General features: G+C 42.1%; 1 protein-coding gene across 1 annotated transcript in view; it reads right to left on the bottom strand.

The window, feature by feature from the left end:
* Positions 1-18,537, bottom strand: part of TMEM132D (transmembrane protein 132D) — an 825,211-nt gene that overhangs the window by 260,143 nt on the left and 546,531 nt on the right. The window contains exon 4 of the mRNA XM_019039446.4: positions 7,475-7,658. Within this exon, the coding sequence (XP_018894991.3) occupies positions 7,475-7,658 (184 nt within the window). The remainder of the gene's footprint in view (positions 1-7,474; positions 7,659-18,537) is intronic.

Genomic DNA, 18,537 nt, shown 5'->3' on the forward strand with positions numbered 1-18,537 from the left:
TCATCACCTGTGGCCTCTTGATCTTGGACTTCTCAGCCTCCATAACTTTAATACCTAATTTTCCTTATAAATCGCCCAGTTTCAGGCATTCTGTTGAAAGCAACAGAAAATAGACAAATACACCAAGGATCAAAGAATAAAATGAGACGAGGAAGGACTTAGAGTGCAAATCAAAGGGACATACTGAGCCTATGTCCTCCCAAGCTTCTTGGGTATGGCTCCTACTTAAGATGGCTCCAAACACATGATCGCAGCCAGCAAGAATAACTCAACAGTGTCAGAATCCTCCGACTTGCCCGCTGCCCTCATTGCGTGCAAGGAAAACATGTGTGCACAGAGTAGAGGAGTCAACATGGATCCTGTCTGAGCATGAGGATCAAGGAAGACCCTGTGGTGGATGAGGCATGGGAGCTGGGCTCTAACGAGAGAATTCTGAGATGCTTTTTCCCTTTCCATCAGAATCACGTTTGAGAAAAAGCTCAGAATATGATATTGAATTGCACTTCCTAAAGAGCAATGGCACATTTGATTCTTCATGTTTGTTTAAGAGCTCTGCGGTCTTCCCCAGGATCTTCAGGGCTGGGTTTGGCAGATGCGTCTGTATGTATCCTTATGCCATTGTGAATGCCACGTAACACCATCAGCACCAGGTCCCTGTAGGGCTGGAGTTTTTGATTTTTTTCAAGGATAATACAGACATTGTCTGTCCTGACCATGTCTCCTGATTAAGTTTTATCTCAAGTTTCAGATCCATTCTAATAACTAAAACTTAGTGGTCATAGCTGAGACCCAAAGCAAAATGAGAAGCTGGTCAAGAGACCTGCCTGGGAGGGCACGTTCTTAAAATCCCACAGGAGAGCAGAGTCATTCACCTCTACTTCCTGCACTTACAACGGTAACCACAAGTATAATATCCAAACAGCCACTACCCAAGAGGAAGAAAAGAGTTTGTTTTATTTTAAAATGAAGAGGACTTGTTACCATGTTTTAAAGGACTAGCTGATAAGGCATCCAAAAATTGATAAAGTATATACCTATCAGTGCCATGACCCCTGAACACTGGTGTAAACTTGAAACACTTGTTTTAGCCAAAACTCAGGAGGCAGTTAGGAGAGAAGGACGTTGAAGAACTTTGAGAAACGGAGACCTTTCTCCTTGGAAAGCTGAGTCACTACAAAGGGGACTCCAACTTTTCCAAGACATGCAAACACCAGGCCGGGTGCAATGGCTCATGCCCCTAATCCCAGCATTTTGGGAGGCAGAGGCGGGTGGATTGCTTGAGGCCAGGAGTTCGAGACTAGCCTGGGCAACATGGCAAAACCCCATCTCTACTAAAATATAAAAATTAGCTGGGCTAATATCTGGAGAAGAGTAAACACCAGTCTCCAGATTCAGACACTAACGTGGTTACAGATAAGCACTTGATAAATGAATGCTAATGCACCTTTAGTGAGCTTTTCCCTCAGAATTTGCCTCCCTAAAAACAAAACCATATTTACTTACAACATAGTAAGGCATGATTTCCTGAACTGAAAAAACAATGTAATAAATCTCATAAAAACCTACAACTGGATTAAGAAACTAAAAAGTTTCAAGACCCTAGACATTAGGGGAAAAAAAGGCAAAATATTGAAGAAGACTTCAAGAAAAAAATACAAAATATTAAAAAACAATTGTTTCTAAAAAGTAGCTTTCGATGCAAGCACTTGGCGGCATCTCATCCCAGAGCTGTCCTGGAGATGAAATTACACAGCACACAAAGAATGGAGAGGCCACAGCTTCAGCTCAAGTGGACCTCAGATCCTTGACAACAGCTTGAAGGTGCCACAACTGTGCTCCCTTTCAGCATTATTTTTGAAGACTGTTCATCTATTTACTTAGTTGTGCTGTGTGTGAATATTTTAATATTTGAGATTTTATGCCTTTTTTGTCTTGGATATAATTAGAGGGAGATGAGGGATTTCCATTATGGAAAAGATAATGGATTTGACTACATACAAATTACACAAACAGACAGAAGTCTGTGCAAGCCAAAAAAGTTTGACCAGCAAAGTTAGCAAATGGTAAACTAGTAAGAGTACCTGCAATATGTCAATGGAAAAGTTAGGATCACTAATATATAGAAATAGAAATGTGGTTACCAGTGTCTGGGGAGGAGGGAAGAGGGAGGAGGAATTTGTGTTTAGTAGCTATAGAGTTTCAGTGTGCAAGATGAAAAAGTTCTGGAGAGCCATTGCACAACGAGAAAACACTTAACATTACTAAACTATACACTTACAATGGTTAAGATGGTAGCTTTAATGTTATATAACTTCTACCATAATAAAAAAAGATTTATAACAAAGGTCTAAGAATAAATTGAATTTCCAAGGAGAAAAGAAAATGGGCAAAGAACAAATGCTTAATAGGAAATAAACATGTCATCTAAGAAGGGCAAATTAAAACAACATTGAGATATAAGTTTTGCTAAATTTTAATATTTCATGTTGGAGGAAGTTGCAGGAAAATGGGTATCACTATGCATAGCAAGTGGAATTTTAAATTAGTTAAGCTTTCTGGAAGGCAGTTTGGCAAACATTATAAAAAAGTAATACAATATTGCATATCCTTTGATTTGAATTTATTTCTAAAAGTTGACCTGAAGGAGTTCATTAAAAATGTGTGCAAAGATTTTTGTACAAAAATATAAACCATAGGTTATTTTATAACAAAAAAGCTCTTAAATTTTAATCTTGTGTAGTAGTGTCATGGAGATATATGGGGAACTTTTTGTTTGGGACTAAAGCTAGGATGCATCTTTTATTCCTGTGTTTTCTTCACACCTATATCCAATGCATTGGGAAGTCTTGTCTTCTAAGGCAGACGCTGCTGCTCCACTGCTATTATCTCAGCCAGGACAGTCCAGGACAGCACCAGACATTTCTCCATGTGCACTCCCTTCTCCCACTGTTGCATGCTTGCAGCTGGGCATCTGGCTCCTGGAATAGCTCACTCTCTCCAGCCTCCCTTGCAGCTAGATCTCAGCACTTGGCAGAGCTCCTAGACTGATGGGGTGGGAGCAGAGGTGGGGTGCTTGGGATGGAGAGGAGCACACTCTCCCCTTTCCCACTTATAAAATATAAACAATTATAGGCCAGGTATGGTGGCTCATGCCTGTAATTCCAGCACTTTGGGAAGCCGAGGCAGGTGGATCACATTAGGTCAGGAGTTCAAGACGAGCCTGGCTAACATGGTGAAACCCCATCTCTACTAAAAATACAAAAATTAGCTGGGCCTGTTGGCAGGTGCCTGTAGTCCCAGCTACTTGAGAGGCTGAGGCAGGAGAATCACTTGAACCTGGGGGGCAGAGGTTGCAATGAGCTGAGATCACGCCACTGCACTCCAGCCTAGGCGACAGAGTGAAACTCTGTCTCACAAAAACAGAAAATAAATAATGAAAAAAAATTTTAAATAATGTTTGCCTTAACTGCCTTTTAAATAATGTTTGCCAAACTGCCTTCCAGAAAGCTTAACAAATACAAAATTCCACCTGCTTTGTGTAATGATTCCCATTTTCCTGCAACTCCATCAACACGGAATGTTAAAATTTAGAAAATAGCTGCAACGTGGGTATGGTTGTCATTAATTTGGAGGAAGAGTGATTAGGTCAATGTCTCTGGGATCACTCAAAGCAACAGGATGGAAAGAGGCCACACCCTGGCCTGCTGGAACCACCTTATGAGTCCCAGGCTGCTGACATTTAGACAGGGTATCGAGAGCCAAGTAAACGTCAAGCTCTCTAGGTCAGCATTATAAGGTCTTTTTTTTCCAGCAGCCAGAATATAGTCCCCTAATGCTCTCTTAACCTCTTGAATTCATTCTCCACGTACAGCCATACTGATCTTCTTTTTTTTTTTTATTATACTTTAAGTTTTAGGGTACATGTGCACATTGTGCAGGTTAGTTACATATGTATGCATGTGCCATGCTGATCTTCTGAAAACGTAAGTCAGTCCGTGTGGCTCCCCTGCGGACCGCCTCGCGGGGCTTCCCACTGCACGTGACAATCCAACTCCCCATGCTGGCTTCTGAGCTCCCCAGAGACTCTGAACTCAACTCCCTCACCGCCCACCATCCAGGCAGGCTGGCTTTCCTTCTCTTTCTCTTATGTTTCAGGGATGTGTGACATCAATCAATCAGTCAATCAATGGATGCATGGATCTAAAATTTCTTTCACATATTTCTCAATAAAGATAGAATGAACAAAAGCAAAGTAATTTAATAACGGCAACCACATCCCCGGCATGACAACACTCTTTTACCAACCAAGTCAAGGTTAAAATAAGGCACCTTGCTCTGGGAAGACTCAGAACCACTACCAATACAAAAGGTAGATCAGACAGCACTCTGGCTCTCCACTTAGTTCGAAAGGAAGCCGCTCAGAGCCCACTGCTAACAACTCAGCCCACCACGTTTCGTTTTGTTTTGTTTTGTTTTTGAGATGAAGTCTTGCTCTATCACCCAGGCTCGCTCTGTCACCTCCGCCTCCTGGGTTCAAGCCATTCTCCTGCCTCAGCCTCCTGAGTAGCTGGGACTACAGGTGTGAGTCACCAGAGCCGGCTAATTTTTGTAGTTTTAGTAGAGACAAGGTTTCACCATGTTGGCCAGGCTGGTCTTGAACTCCTGACCTCAGGTGATCCACCTTTCTTGGCCTCCCAAAGTGCTGGGATTACAGGCATGAGCCAGTGCACCCAGCCCCACCAAGTTTTAATCCAATACATTTAATTCAGTTCAAGAATCAGTGGGTGCCTACATACTGCCTACCACTCTTCTTATATTGTAAAATATGGGAGCTGTGGATAAGTCCCTTACCTGAAAAAATTTATAACATTATTGCCGGAGTATTGCTTATATTTTAAATTCAGTAGTTAAGTAATCATAATATAGATAACATTTACTGTGTGTTTGCTCTAGGCTGGGAACTCTAATAAGTACTTTTTTTTTTTTTTTTTTTGAGGCAGGGTCTCACCCTGTCACACAGGCTGGAGTGCTGTGGTGCGTTCTTGGCTCACCGCAAGCTCCGCCTCCCAAGTTCAAACGATTCTCATGCCTCAGCCTCCCAAGTAGCTAGGATTATCGGCATGTGCCATCACACCTGGCTAAGTTTTGTAGTTTTTTTTAGTAGAGATGGGGTTTTGCCATGTTGGTCAGGCTGGTCTTGAACTCCTGGCCTCAAGTGATCTGCCCACCTGGGCCTCCCAAAATGCTGGGATTACAGGCATGAGCCACCGCACCTAGTCTAAGTACACTTTAATTACTGTTTTATCCTTACAACTTTATAAGTAGGTATTATCCCTGTAACTCCTTCTACAGATGAGGAAATTGAGGCACAATGAAATTAAGTATGGTTGCATGAATAGCTAGTGGAGACCATAATTTGTTATGTTATTCTTTTTCCTGGGAGACTCATAATGACCAATGAAAAATGGAAAACAGGTACTAAGATGAAGGACCTCTTTGAGCCTCAGTTTCCTCAAGTGGAAATAAAGGAGAATTGTTGCAGATGCTGTTCATTGCCTTAGAATACCTTTTTCTTGTTTCCTTGTAACAGAATTTGAGCAACCTTTCATGCAAAAAAGTAGGTTTCTCAGCCTTCCTTACAGTTAGATGTGGCTATATAACTAAGTTTTGGTGAATTGGATGCAACCAGAAACAGTATGTTGGATTCTTGTAAAGTTCTTTTGAAAAGGAAAAGAGACTGGCCCTGTTTGAACTTTGGCCTTTTTAAGTTTTGCTGGTCTGCAGAATATAGATGTGATGGCTGGCATCCCAGCAGCTATCTTGGACCATGAGGTAATCATGAGGATGGAATCCATGCACCTGACTGCTGAAGTAGAAGGAAAGATGGGGCCTGGGTCTCAGATGTCATGTAACACCAAACCAGCCCTAGATCACTAACCTTAGGAACTTCTTTACATGAAAGAAGAAATCTGTACTTAACTCATAATTAGCCAGAGGGTAAGTTAGGGTGCCTGGGCAGGGAGCTCTGTTGCTCTCAGCCAAATGCAATTCCTAATTGGTACACATGTCAAGGGGATCTCCACTGAGATTTTTGTTTCTAGCTCTACCATTATACATTCTTAGAACATTACATAGGGCTGGGCACAGTGGCTCACATCTGTAATCCCAGTACTTTGGGAGGCTAAGGTGGGTGGATCACGAGGTCAGGAGTTCAAGACAAGCCTGGCCAAGATGGTGAAACCCCGTCTCTACTAAAAATGCAAAAATTAGCCAGGCATGGTGGTGGGCACCTGTAATCCCAGCTACTGGGGAGGCTGAGACAGGAGAATCAACCCCGGACGGCAAAGGTTGCAGTGAGCCAAGATCGCACCACTGCACTCCAGCCTGGGCAACAGACTGGGACTCCGTCAAAAAAAAAAAAAAAAAAAAAAGAACATTACATGTAGCATAGCAAGAAAAGGTGCTGTAGGATGGGAAATGTTTCAGAGGCTGTTGAAGGACGGAGAGAGCAGTCTTGTGGGACTGAGGACTCGTACAGGCCATGAGGAACAATGGGGTTTAGAACAGGCAACAGCAGCATCAGGGCCACTGGAGGCAGGAGAAACACCGAGTGTGGAGTGTAGGAAACAACATGCAGCCAGGCCTGGGCCGAGCGCGCAGCAGGAGGTGCTCAGGGAGAGCTGCTCAGTCTCCTCAGACCAGAGGTGCGGAAAGGAGCAAATTCAAACCACTACTTGCTCGAGACAAACGGCGTTGCCATTCCCAGTGATAGAACCACTAAGAGTCCAAAGCAAAGGGCACGACCGTCTCACACAAAATAATAACCAGGGAGGCTCAGTGCCTCTCAAATAAAACAGTAAGAGCTCTTGTCAACTACAGTAACCCAAACACCTTTACATTTCCTAATGAACAACACAGTAACCAGTTCAGTGTCACCGGGCAGCTGTCCAGTTGCCTCGGACTGAAGACCTGATTTCTGGTGTTCTTTCAGCATGACAGAAGAACACTGGTCAATATTTCTAATTGGTGGTCTGGGGGACCAGGCGGGTGTTTGCCAAATGTCTCAGAACATTTCACTCCTATGCTTGATCTACATGGACTCCCCAGCTGTGTGTGTTCGAGATCCACAGGTGTCTACATCATATGCTACAAACACATCTATCGAGTCGTCAACAATTTTCACACAACAGCAGACCCAAATCTAATACCTGGAGTTTACTTTCTAAATAATACGTTAAGAAGATTGTTTTATATTTGTATAGATATATAGATGATATAGATACACACACGCACACACACACACACACACACACACACACACAACGATTGGCTACTGGCAGTCAACTTTGTGGTTTCGTTTCTCACTGTCCTGGTTCTTGGCTCCCCCACTTTTCCCCACCCAGCCTGGGTCTCAGTGCGGCGCCTTCCCCTCCCCCGAGTTCAGTTCTAACAGCCCAGGGCGGGGCTTGCTTACCATAGCCAGCGGCACAACTCCAATCAAGTCCTTTGGGCTCACATAGATCTTGGACACTCCCAAGTCAGACGTGATCTCTCCGGGGTACTCGACCTGCCACGTGACCAGCTGTGTGGCTGGCAGGTCACCGGGCTCTTCCACCTCCACATCGATCTGCATGACCTCGTAGGAGGCGCCATCCGCACTGGAGAGAAGACACAGAGGAGAACAGCTTTCAGGGACTGATGAGGCATAGCACGCTTGGCAGAGAGTGGGCAGCCCTTGGCCATTTCTCTATGTACCTCCACATGGAACCAAGCGCACACATCTCCGCAAAGAGCATTCAGAGATGCCATTCCAAAATGAACAAAGGAGGTTTAATATGCTCTGCAGCATTAGCCTGGGCTTAGATACTGTCACTCCAGGTTCCAAAGTCTTTCTGTTTGTGGGCTGCTCAGCTGCCCCAGAGCAGGTATTTGTGGATAATTATGGGAAACAGTGATTGCATTTCTTAAACACTTCCTTTCCCACTCTCCATTTAGGAGAACACTTTTCCTCACTCTCACAAATTTCTAGGCAACTTCCATTGGATTTTCCAAAGCCACAGCCAGATTGAGTTGGTTGCACAGAATTTTAAGGATGTCTGAGGGTGACACAGTTGTGTTATTGGCAGTGGTAAGACAGAATTGCAGAGAAACAGGCAACGTGTGCACAACAAACCAGGGTCAAGGGGGTCGCTGTGATGAGCATGGAGAAGTCACCAGATATTACGTGGAGATGGGAGTCACTGCGACAAAGACTGGTTTCTAGACACTCAATTTTCTATAAGCATACATCTAGAAACAAATCCACCTAGGACTTTCTGGATTATTTTTACAGCTATTTAAGTAATTAATTAGCTGCCTGCCTCATCATAGTGATTTTTGGTTTGATGTCTGCTCTTCTCTGTGTCAGGTAGAAAAATGTAGATTTGGTGCCTGCCTCTGCCTGAAAAGGAAGTGACCAGGGTGTAGGTGAGAATGAACAGAGGAATCTACTGAGAGAGGTGCTTTTTAAAACCTCAGTGGCCAAACAACGTCTACGTGTCAGATCTATTTCTAAAAGATTTGAATTTTACACCTTTGAGAAATGATCACTGAACTCTGACATGTAGAAGAATAAGGTTTGTTCTTTTATATGTGACAAAGCTATTGACATTTTTATCACACCATCAATCTCACCCAAGTTTACCAGTAAGAAGCTCAGAGATAAACGGTGGGACTTCCAGGGAGCCTTGTTCTCAATAGGAGGGATGAGATGGAAAACTAGAAGATCAGGGGAGATTCTAATGAACAGAGAAGGAGGGAGAGAGAGACAGAGAGAGAGAGAGAAAGGAGTAGGGAGGGAAAAATGGAAGGAGAGAGAGAAGTAGAAAGAAAGGAAAGATAAAAGCGATCACTTGAAGTCAGGAGTTTGAGACCAGCTTGGCCAACAGGGCAAAACTCTATCTCTACTAATAATACAAAAATTAGCTGGGCATGGTGGCATGTGCCTATAATCCCAGCTAGTTGGGAGGCTGAGGCATGAGAATTGAACCTGGGAGGCAGAAGTTGCAGTCAGCTGGGATCACACCATTGCATTCCAGCCTGGGTGACGAAACGAAAATATGTCTCAAAAAAATAAAAAAAGGAAAAGAAAAAGAAAGATAGAAGAGGAGGAAGGGGAGGAGGAAAAGAAAGAGGAGGGGAAGGAGGGGGCCAGAGAAATGAGATGGGAAGAACTGCAAAAAGAAAGAACCCCAGTTGCAGAGGTCAGCCTTCCACTTAAGCAGCCATCTCTTCCATGGAACGGGGTAGCTGCAATGGGCTGTGAGTAATGAAGGGGAAAAGACGACAGCTGGTTTTTGAATCCTACAAAACGCACTCCCTCTTGGCTCTTGAAAGAAAGTTGTTTAATTCTTTGAGAAGCAGCTGCTGTGATAAAAATCCCCTAGGCCACGGTGGGCTTTTTTCTCCCATACCTTTCTTTTCATAAGAAAAGGATGCCACTGTCTCTTTGAAGCCCCTGACTGGCATTTCTAGTCACAGCTAGAGGGAACTTGGAATTAAGATGCTAGAATGCACCTTTGTTTTTGTATTCGAACTCAACAAGAATTTTGGTATGACTTTCCCATTGATGAAATGGGATAATCTCCGTCTTGTCTGTGGGCCTCGCCTTCTGTTTTTAATCACAAAGAAAGGAATTTATAGAACAGAATTAGCATTACTTGCTTTTGAGCCGTGTGAACACCTGCATAAGCGTAGCTCATTGTACACGATAACTGCCCATATGTCCACATCACATTCTACCCCTATTTCCTTCCAGATTCCTTGACCTCGAATAAAAACCAACAATCCTTGCCTGCAGTAGAATACTGGATGCCTCACACCCCACAGCCCCATACTTCTGTTTTTAGAGTTTGTTTTATCAGGAAAACCTTATACATCTCCTCATATATGTAACTTCTTGCCATCCTAGAAGAGCCACCTATAATATCATTCAATAAATAGAAGGTAATAAGTGCTCTCTTTACTTCATCTAATTTTACTCTTCCTGTAACCTTACGTGATTGTTCTATACATTTAGATTTTCCCTTTTTCTTTAGATCCCTTTCCCAGCCAAGATGTAAAAGCAACAAGGTCTTTTTTCAGCCAACTGCCCTCTCTATGAAGTGGTGATGAGAATATTCTACGTTGGGAATTCTTTTTCTTTTTTTTTATTATACTTTAAGTTCTAGGGTACATGTGCACAATGTACAGGTTTGTTACATATGTATACATGTGACATGTTGGTGTGCTGCACCCATTAACTCATCATTTACATTAGGTATATCTCCTAATGCTATCCTTCCCCCCTCCCCCCACCCCACAATAGGCCCCGGTGTGTGATGTTCCCCTTCCTGTGTCCATGTGTTCTCATTGTTCAATTCCCACCTATGAGTGAGAACATGCGGTGTTTGGTTTTTTGTCCTTGCAATAGTTCGCTGAGAGTGCTGGTTTCCAGCTTCATCCATGTCCCTACAAAGGACATGAACTCATCATTTTTTATGGCTGCATAGTATTCCATGGTGTATATATGCCACATTTTCTTAATCCAGTCTATCATTGTTGGACATTTGGGTTGGTTCCATTACTGGGTATATACCCAAAGGATTATAAAACATGCTGCTATAAAGACATATGCACACGTATGTTTACTGTGGCACTATTCACAATAGCAAAGACTAAGTTGGGAATTCTCAATCCAGGACTATACCAACCTTCAGGAAGGTTGTACCTTGAACTTGTGGGGAAAACGTTGTATGCGCGTGATTTTCTGGAAAGATTCCTTAGCTTGCATGAGTTCCCCAATAGTTCATCTGCAGTACAGTTATGGACCGAGTTCCTGACAATTTCCTTTATAAATTCTGCACATGGTGATCTCGTTGGAATATCTCATCACGTGTATCTTAGTGTGACAGTGGGAATTTGAATTTTAATGCCCCTTTGTAAATATTTAGAACTTAACAGCTTCCCGAACTCTTGCATAGTAGGCAATATTTATCACTTCTCCATGTTTCACTCTAAAGACAAGGACTGTGCCTTTGCAGTTTGTGTGTCTGACAGATGGTACATGTCCTGAAAATGGTGGTCATATTTATCTTGTTGCATTTTGTGCTTATAATAGAGTGTAATTCCTGATATTCATCAGAAAGGAATCTGATGTATTGTAGGAGATAAATACAGTTGGTTAAAGAGAAGTTTATAAAACATATCTGGTTAAAGCAGTGATTTTTCCACCTCCCATGCATTCAAATTGCCTGGAGGAACTTTACAAATAAAGCAATGTCCAGGCATCATCCTTACAGATTTCTGATTGTTCCTCAGTGGAGCCAGGGTCAAAGGTGTTCAAACCAGAGTGACTCCATCCTAAATGAGGGCTGGAAAATGAGGCTGGCCCTTGCTGGGCAGCATTCCCAGAAAGTTAGGCATTCCTAGCCTCTAGATGTTTACAGTTAAGGGAACAAATTAATAATGTTTACTAAACAGACCCAGACTTGGGGGTGTCCAGATATCCCAATAGCTGGAGAAAAAAGACATTACTGAAGTTGCTTACCAGCTTGAGGAGATTTTGGGCTGAGACAATGGGCAGGATACAAAATCAATGTACAAAAAAAATCACAAGCATTCTTATACACCAATAACAGACAAACAGAGAGCCAAATCATGAGTGAACTCCCATTCACAATTGCTTCAAAGAGAATAAAATACCTAGGAATCAAACTTACAAGGGATGTGAAGGACCTCTTCAAGGAGAACTATAAACCACTGCTCAATGAAATAAAAGAGGATACAAACAAATGGAAGAACATTCCATGCTCATGGGTAGGAAGAATCAATATTGTGAAAATGGCCATACTGCCCAAGGTCATTTACAGATTCAATGCCATCCCCATCAAGCTACCAATGACTTTCTTCACAGAATTGGAAATAACTACTTTAAAGTTCATATGGAACCAAAAAAGAGCCCGCATCGCCAAGTCAATCCTAAGCCAAAAGAACAAAGCTGGAGGCATCACGCTACCTGACTTCAAACTATACTACAAGGCTACAGTAACCAAAACAGCATGGTACTGGTACCAAAACAGAGATATAGACCAATGGAACAGAACAGAGCCCTCAGAAATAATGCCGCATATCTACAACTATCTGATCTTTGACAACCTGATAAAAACAAGCAATGGGGAAAGGATTCCCTATTTAATAAATGGTGCTAGGAAAACTGGCTAGCCATATGTAGAAAGCTGAAACTGGATCCCTTCCTTACACCATATACAAAAATTAATTCAAGATGGATTAAAGACTTACATGTTAGACCTAAAACCATAAAAACCCTAGAAGAAAACCTAGGCAATACCATTGAGGACATGGGCATGGGCAAAGACTTCATGTCTAAAACACCAAAAGCAATGGCAACCAAAGCCAAAATTGACAAATGGGATCTAATTAAACTCAAGAGCTTCTGCACAGCAAAAGAAACTACCATCAGAGTGAGCAGGCAACCTACAGAATGGGAGAAAATTTTTGCAACCTACTTATCTGACAAAGGGCTAATATCCAGAATCTACAATGAACTCAAACAAATTTACAAGAAAAAAACAAACAACCCCATCAAAAAGTGGGCGAAGGATATGAACAGACACTTCTCAAAAGAAGACATTTATGCAGCCAAAAAACACATGAAAAAATGCTCATCATCTGGCCATCAGAGAAATGCAAATCAAAACCACAATGAGATACCATCTCACACCAGTTAGAATGGCAATCATTAAAAAGTCAGGAAACAACAGGTGCTGGAGAGGATGTGCAGAAATAGGAACACTTTTACACTGTTGGTGGGACTGTAAACTAGTTCAACCATGGTGGAAGTCAGTGTGACGATTCCTCAGGGATCTAGAACTAGAAATACCATTTGATCCAGCCATCCCATTACTGGGTATATACCCAAAGGATTGTAAATCATGCTGCTATAAAGACACATGCACACGTATGTTTATTGTGGCACTATTCACAATAGCAAAGACTTGGAACCAAACCAAATGTCCAACAACGATAGACTGGATTAAGAAAATGTGGCGCATATACACCATGGAATACTATGCAGCCATAAAAAATGATGAGTTCATGTCCTTTGTAGGGACATGGATAAAGCTGGAAACCATCATTCTCAGCAAACTATCGCAAGGACAGAAAAACAACCACCGCATGTTCTCACTCATAGGTGGGAACTGAACAATGAGAACACATGGACACAGGAAGGGGAACATCACACACCGGGGCCTGTCGTGGGGTTGGGGGAGCGGGGAGGGATAGCATTAGGAGATATACCTAATGCTAAATGACGAGTTACTGGGTGCAGCACACCAACATGTCACATGTATACATATGTAACAAACCTGCATGTTGTGCACATGTACCCTAAAACTTAAAGTATAATAATAATAAAATTTAAAAAAAAAGACATTCCTAATTTTGTTTTACAGATAATAATGTTGCCAGGCGTGGTGGCTCATGCCTGTAATCCCAGCATTTTGGGAGGCTGAGGTGGATGGATCACTTGAGGTCAGGAGTTCAAGACCAGCCTGGCCAACATGGTGAAGCCTCATCTCTTAAAAAAAAAAACAAAAAAAAAAACAAAAAAAAAACCAAATTAGCCGGGCATGGTGGCACATGCCTGTAATCCCAGGGGAGGCTGAGGCAGGAGAATTGCTTGAACACAGGAGGCAGAGGTTGCAGTGAACTGAGATCATGATCGTGCCACTGCACTCCAGCCTGGGTGACAGAGCAAGACCCTGTCTCAAAAAAAATGAAGAAAGATAATAATATTGATTCTTGCAAAACATAGTAATTAAGAAAACTAATCCTTTGTCACAAAACCTTGTAGCAGAACACATTTCTCCATATATACAAGCATTGTTCCTAGGGTGGACGCCTTCCTCCTCTTACTTTCGGGAATGTCCTACTCTGTCTGTGGAGTAGCTGTCCTTTCGCCACTTTACTTTCTTAATAAACTTGCTTTTGCTTTGCACTGTGGACTCGCCCTGAATTCTTTCTTGCGTGAGATCCAAGAACCCTCTCTTGGGGTCTGGATCAGAACCCCTTTCCTGTAGCATATTTCTGGTGACCACAGATGGGACTACAGTGCAGAAACCCTGGTCCAAGGACTACCTTTGGGTAAATGTTGGGGTCCTGTAACCTATTTCTGGCAAACCCCAAATGGATGATCCTGAAGAGACCCCCGCCCCAAAGGAAAATCATCTGCATGCACCAACTGGCTAACTTTGGGTAAGTGGGGTGCATATACCTGGGTAAAGAATGGGATTGGGTTGGAGGCCCAACTTAGGGAAGTCAGTCTCTCCTAAGACAGAGTGGGTTAGAGTACCCTCTTAATAAAAGGCAAGGATGCTTGAGCAACCTTGGGTTAGAGGCCTTGACCTTGGGTTAGGACCCGACTTAGTTGCTTCTAAGATTTAGGGGATTCGAGGCTCCTCTCAGTAAAGTCCCTCTCGGCTAAGAGCAGGTTTGGCACCGCAGGCTCTGCTCTTCATATTAACCTGCCTTTTTCTCTTGCTGCATGAATCAATTTCTTGGTTGCTGTCTCTGTTTCACTGTCATTTTCAGGAGACTTTATTTAACGGGTCTTAGGGATTTTAACTTACTCTTTTCCTATGTGCCTCCCGATTTCCGTCCGTCTGCTTGCAAAACATTGGGAGCAAAAAGCATTGACGGCTCCGTCTCTAAAATTGCTGATTGAGATTTGGTATTTAACAGCTACGAGCAGTAAGATTAGATAGATGTGGTTACGTTTTGTTGCCACTATGCCGACTAGGTGTGATTGAGAAGCACAAGGATGGAAATCAGGGGACTCTTCCCTTTGCTTTTTGTTTCATTTTGCACACCGAAAAAAACTTCTTTCCTTTCTTGGATTTGGGCAAACTGGCTTTGCTCATCCACTATTGCCCAGAACCTGCTTGCTCTGGTCCTTCTCCTCTCAATCCTCTTCATTTCCTTTGCCTTATTCGACATTTTTGTTAAAGTCCATGTTGTGGTTTATCTAAGATTCATGGCTCAGTTCACTTATGTTATTTGGATAATGTGAATAAGAGAATTCAATTTTTGGCAGGGATCCCCTCATTAATGCAGCTGGCCTTCAAAACCTGTCTTAACCTTGTTAGCGGAACTCGGCCAGTGGCAATACAATCTCGCAGGTTTGGAACTTTTCTTTCAGCATCACCTGCTTCCTTCATGGGAACCACAGCATCGATTCCAAAGAACTCACCACTAGAACGTATTCTCGAACACCGGGACCAGTTTCAACAGAATGGGCTTAAGAAGAGAAAACTGGTGTTTCTATGTAATACTGGTATTTGGCTTCAGTATTATTTGGAAAAGCAAGAGAAATGGCCTCCTGCTGGAACTATGGCCTTTAATACTATACTTCAAGTGAGATTTTTTGTAAGTGGGAGGGAAAATGGGATGAAATATCATATGTTCAAGCATTTTTGCTGCTCATTCAGGATAAAAACGTGCAGCAGGCGTGTGCATGTTTGATGAGAGGAAAAGAAAAAGAGCTAGACATGGTTCTGTTTATGTGATGGATTACATTTATTGATTTGAGTATGTTGAACCAGCCTTGCATCCTAGGAATGAAGCCAACTTGATTGTGGTGGATAAGCTTTTTGATGTGCTGCTGGCTTCAGTTTGCCAGTATTTTATTAAGGATTTTCGCATCAATGTTCATCAGGGATATTGGCCTGAAATTTTCTTTTTTTGTTGCGTCTCTGCCAGGTTTTGGTATCAGGATGATGCTGGCTTCATAAAATGAGTTAGGGAGAGTCCCTCTTTTTCTGCTGTTTGGAATAGTTTTAGGAGGAATGGTACCAGCTCCTCTTTGTACCTCTGGTAAAATTTGGCTGTGAATCCATCTGGTCCCGGGCTTTTTTTGGTTGGTAGGCTATTAATTACTGCCTCAATTTCAGAAGTTGTTATTGGTCTATTCAGGGATTCGACTTCTTCCTGGTTTAGTCTTTGTAGGGTGTGTTTGTCTAGGAATTTATCCATTTCTTCTAGATTTTCTAGTTTATTTTCCTGGAGGTGTTTGTAGTATTCTCTGATGGTAGTTTGTATATCTGTGGGATCAGTGGAGAAATCCCCTTTATCATTTCTTATTTTGTCTATTTGATTCTTCTCTTTTCTTCTTTATTAGTCTGGCTAGCAGTCTCTATTTTGTTAATCTTTTCAAAAAACCACCTCCTGGGTTCATTGATTTTTTTGAAGGGTTTTTCATGACTCTGTCGCCTTCAGTTCTGCTTTGATCTTACTTATTTCTTGTCTTCTGCTAGCTTTTGAATGTGTTCGCTCTTGTTTCTCTAGTTCTTTTAATTGTGATGTTAGGGTGTCGATTTTAGGTCTGAACATATCTCACACTAACAAGAGCTATTTATGACAAACCCACAGCCAGTATCATACTGAATGGGTACAAGCTGGAAGCATTCCTTTTGAAAACCGGCACAAGACAAGGATGCCCTCTCTCACCACTCCTATTCAACACAGTATTGGAAGTTCTGGCCAGGGTAATCAGGCAAGAGAAAGTAATAAAGCATATTCAAATAGGAAGAGAGGAAGTCAAATTGTCTCTTTGAAGGTGACATGATTCTATATTTAGAAAACCTCACTGTCTCAGCCCAAAAACTCCTTAAGCTGATAGGCAACTTCGGCAAAGTCTTAGGATATAAAATCAATATGCAAGTATCACAAGCATTCCCATACACTAATAATAGACATGGAGAGAACCAAGTCATGAATGAACCCCCATTCAAAATTGCTAGAAAGAGAATACAATACCTAGGAATACAACTTATGAGGGGCGTGAAGGACCTCTTCAAGGAGAACTACAAACTACTGCTCAAGGAAATAAGAGAGGACACAAACAAATGGAAAAACATTCCATGCTCGTGGATAGAAAGAATCGGTATCGTGAAAATGGCCATGCTGCCCAAAGTAATTTACAGATTCAATGCTATCCCCATCAAGCTACCATTGACTTTCTTCACAGAACTAGAAAAAAACTACTTTAAATTTCATATGGAACCAAACAAGAGCCTCTATAGCCAAGACAGTCCTAAGCAAAAAGAACAAAGCTGGCAGCATCATGCTACCTGACTTCAAACTATATCACAAGGCTACAGTAACCAAAACAGCATGGTACTGGTACCAAAACAGATATAGAGACCAATGGAACAGAAAAGAGACCTCTGAAATAACACCACACATCTACAACCATCTGATCTTCAACACACCTGACAAAAACAAGCAATGGAGAAAGGATTCCCTATTTAATAAATGGTGCTGGGAAAACTGGCTAGCCATATGCAGAAAACAGAAACCAGACTCCTTCCTTTATACCTTATACAAAAATTAACTCAAGGTGGATTAAAGACTTAAAAATAAAACCTAAAACCACAAAAACCCTAGAGGAAAATGTAGGCAATACCATTCAGGACATAGGCATAGGCAAAGACTTCATGACTAAAACACCAAAAGCAATGGCAACAAAAGCCAAAATTGACAAATGAGATCTAATTAAACTAAAGAGCTTCTACACAACAAGAGAAACTATCATTAGAGTGAACAGGCAACCTACAGAATGGGAGAACATTTTTGCAATCTATCCATCTGACAAAGGTCTAATATCCAAAATCTACAAGAAATTTAAACAAACTTACAAGAAAAAAACAACCCCATCAAAACGTGGGCAAAGGATATGAAGAGACACTTCTCAAAAGAAGACATTTATGCAGCCAACAAACATGAAAAAAACCTCATCATCACTGGTCATTAGAGAAATGCAAATCAAAACCACAATGAGATACCATCTCATACCAGTTAGAATGGCGATCATTAAAAAGTCAGGAAACAACAGGTGCTGGAGAGGATGTGGAGAAATAGGCACACTTTTACACTGTTGGTGGGAGTGTAAATCAGTTCAACCATAGTGGAAGACAGTGTGGCGATTCCTCAAGGATCTAGAACCAGAAATACCATTTGACCCAGCAATCCCATTACTGGGTATATACCCAAGGGATTATAAACCATTCTACTATAAAGACACATGCACACGTATGTTTATTGCAGCACTATTCACAATAGCAAACACTTGGAACCAACCCAAATGCTCATCAATGATAGACTGGATAAAGAAAATGCGGCACATATACGCCATGGAATACTATGCAGCCATAAAAGCAAATGAGTTCATGTCCTTTGCAGGGACATGGATGAAGCTGGAAACCATCATCCTCAGCAAACCAACACAGGAACAGAAAATCAAACACCACGTGTTCCCACTCATAAGTGGGAGTTTAACAATGAGAACACATGGACACAGGGAGGGGAACATCACCCACCAGGGCCTGTCGGGGGTAGTGGGTAAGGGAAGGGAGAGCATGAGGACAAATACCTAATACATGCTGGGCTTAAAACCTAGATGATGGGTTGATGGGGGCAGCAAACCATAAGGCACATGCT

Source organism: Gorilla gorilla, chromosome 10 (assembly GCF_029281585.2).
Source record: "Gorilla gorilla gorilla isolate KB3781 chromosome 10, NHGRI_mGorGor1-v2.1_pri, whole genome shotgun sequence".
Taxonomy (NCBI): domain Eukaryota; kingdom Metazoa; phylum Chordata; class Mammalia; order Primates; family Hominidae; genus Gorilla; species Gorilla gorilla.